The 1,338-nt window shown below is 39.4% G+C and overlaps 1 protein-coding gene across 1 annotated transcript; it reads right to left on the bottom strand.

Annotated features, from left to right (window-relative positions):
• Positions 1–294: 294 nt before the first annotated feature.
• LOC101266914 (uncharacterized) lies at positions 295–994 on the bottom strand. Its single transcript, XM_004252393.1, has 2 exons — positions 764–994; positions 295–474 (listed from the first exon to the last, which is right to left on the bottom strand). The coding sequence occupies exons 1-2, from the start codon at positions 992–994 to the stop codon at positions 295–297; spliced, it is 411 nt and encodes a 136-aa protein (XP_004252441.1).
• Positions 995–1,338: the final 344 nt, after the last annotated feature.

The following is a 1,338-nucleotide window of genomic DNA, read 5'->3' as shown; positions in this document are numbered from 1 at the left end:
TTTTGTTTTTTTGGGACTATACAATTTATACTCTTACGGTCCAGGAGTAGCATGAAGTTTATGATCATACCTTAAGGAGCATAGCCATCCTTCATGGAAAGTATTGCTTCAGGAACTTGGCGTTGATTGGACTAACTCTTACACATCTTGGTCGATAATTTTATAAGCTCCACTTGAAAGTGCCTCCTTCACAACAAATGGTCCATCCCTTTTTGATGTAAACTTTTCACCAATGCATTTGTTGAGGATTATGGGTCTCCGGACTGCTAAGACCAAATCTCCCACTTGATACGATCAAGGTCGCACTTTCTTGTTGAATGCTCTTTTAAGTCGAGCTTGATAACACTCCGACCTTTGTTGTGCTTCCAGTCTCTTTTCATCCAATGCCTCCAGCTCTGCTAGACGAAGTTGAGCATTGCTTTCAGTTGTAAGTCCCTCTTGGACTGCTATTCGCAATGATGAAATTTGCTTCTCCTATGAAAGGACTGCTTCTACGCCATACACCAATGAAAAATGAGTCGCTTGCATAGTCGTTCTAAAGGTTGTACGAGATGCCCAAAAAGCTTCACCAACTCTCTCATGCCCGTCCTTTTTATTCTTTGCAACTACTTTCTTCAATATGTTTAAAACTGAACTTTTTGCACAAACTACTCATTAGTTTATTGTTGAACGGTATTCTATTATCAGTAATTATACATCTTGGTATGCCATATCTAAAAATTTTGTTTGATTAGATAAAATCAACAACATTTTCCTTTTTTACCTCCTTTAATGGTACAACTTCAGCCCATTTAGAGAAATAGTCAGTGGTAGCTAAGATATACAATTGTCCTTTTGATGACTTTGGAAGAGGTCCAACAATGTCAAGTCTCCACGCATCAAACGACCATGATGCTACAGTCGGATGCAGACACTCTGTAGATCGATGGATGTAATTCACATGGAATTGACATGCTTGACACTTTTTTGCATGCTCTAAGCAGTCCATCACCATTGTTGGCCAATAGTAGCCCATACTCTTGATGCAAAAATGAAGTTTAGGCCCTCATTGGTGTGCTCCACATGTTTCAGAATGCGTCTCCTCCATTGTTTGTTGAGCTTTTTCTTTGTCAAGACACCGCAAGAATAGTCCTTCATAAGAACGACGAAATAACATTCCATTGTGAAAGATGAATCGTGGTGCCCTTCTCTTAATGTCTGCTCTTACTCGTGGATCCTCAGGCAACCTTCCATGTTCAAGATACTTAATTAGTGGTTTTCTTCAATCTTCTTCTTCAACCACTTGAACAGATATATGATGGCTTTCGTCGACTTGAAGATCAAGACAACCAGGAATAA

Source organism: Solanum lycopersicum, chromosome 12, assembly GCF_036512215.1.
Source record: "Solanum lycopersicum chromosome 12, SLM_r2.1".
NCBI lineage: Eukaryota > Viridiplantae > Streptophyta > Magnoliopsida > Solanales > Solanaceae > Solanum > Solanum lycopersicum.
This window is presented reverse-complemented; position numbering and strand designations above follow the sequence as displayed.

Excerpts from the sequence above, each read along its gene's own strand:
- LOC101266914 (XM_004252393.1), bottom strand. The coding sequence starts at position 994 with ATGGTGATGGACTGCTTAGAGCATGCAAAAAAGTGTCAAGCATGTCAA. Across the intron at positions 475-763 it reads AAGTTGTACCATTAAAGGAG|GAGAAGCAAATTTCATCATT; the intron begins GTAAAAAAGGAA and ends GTCCTTTCATAG.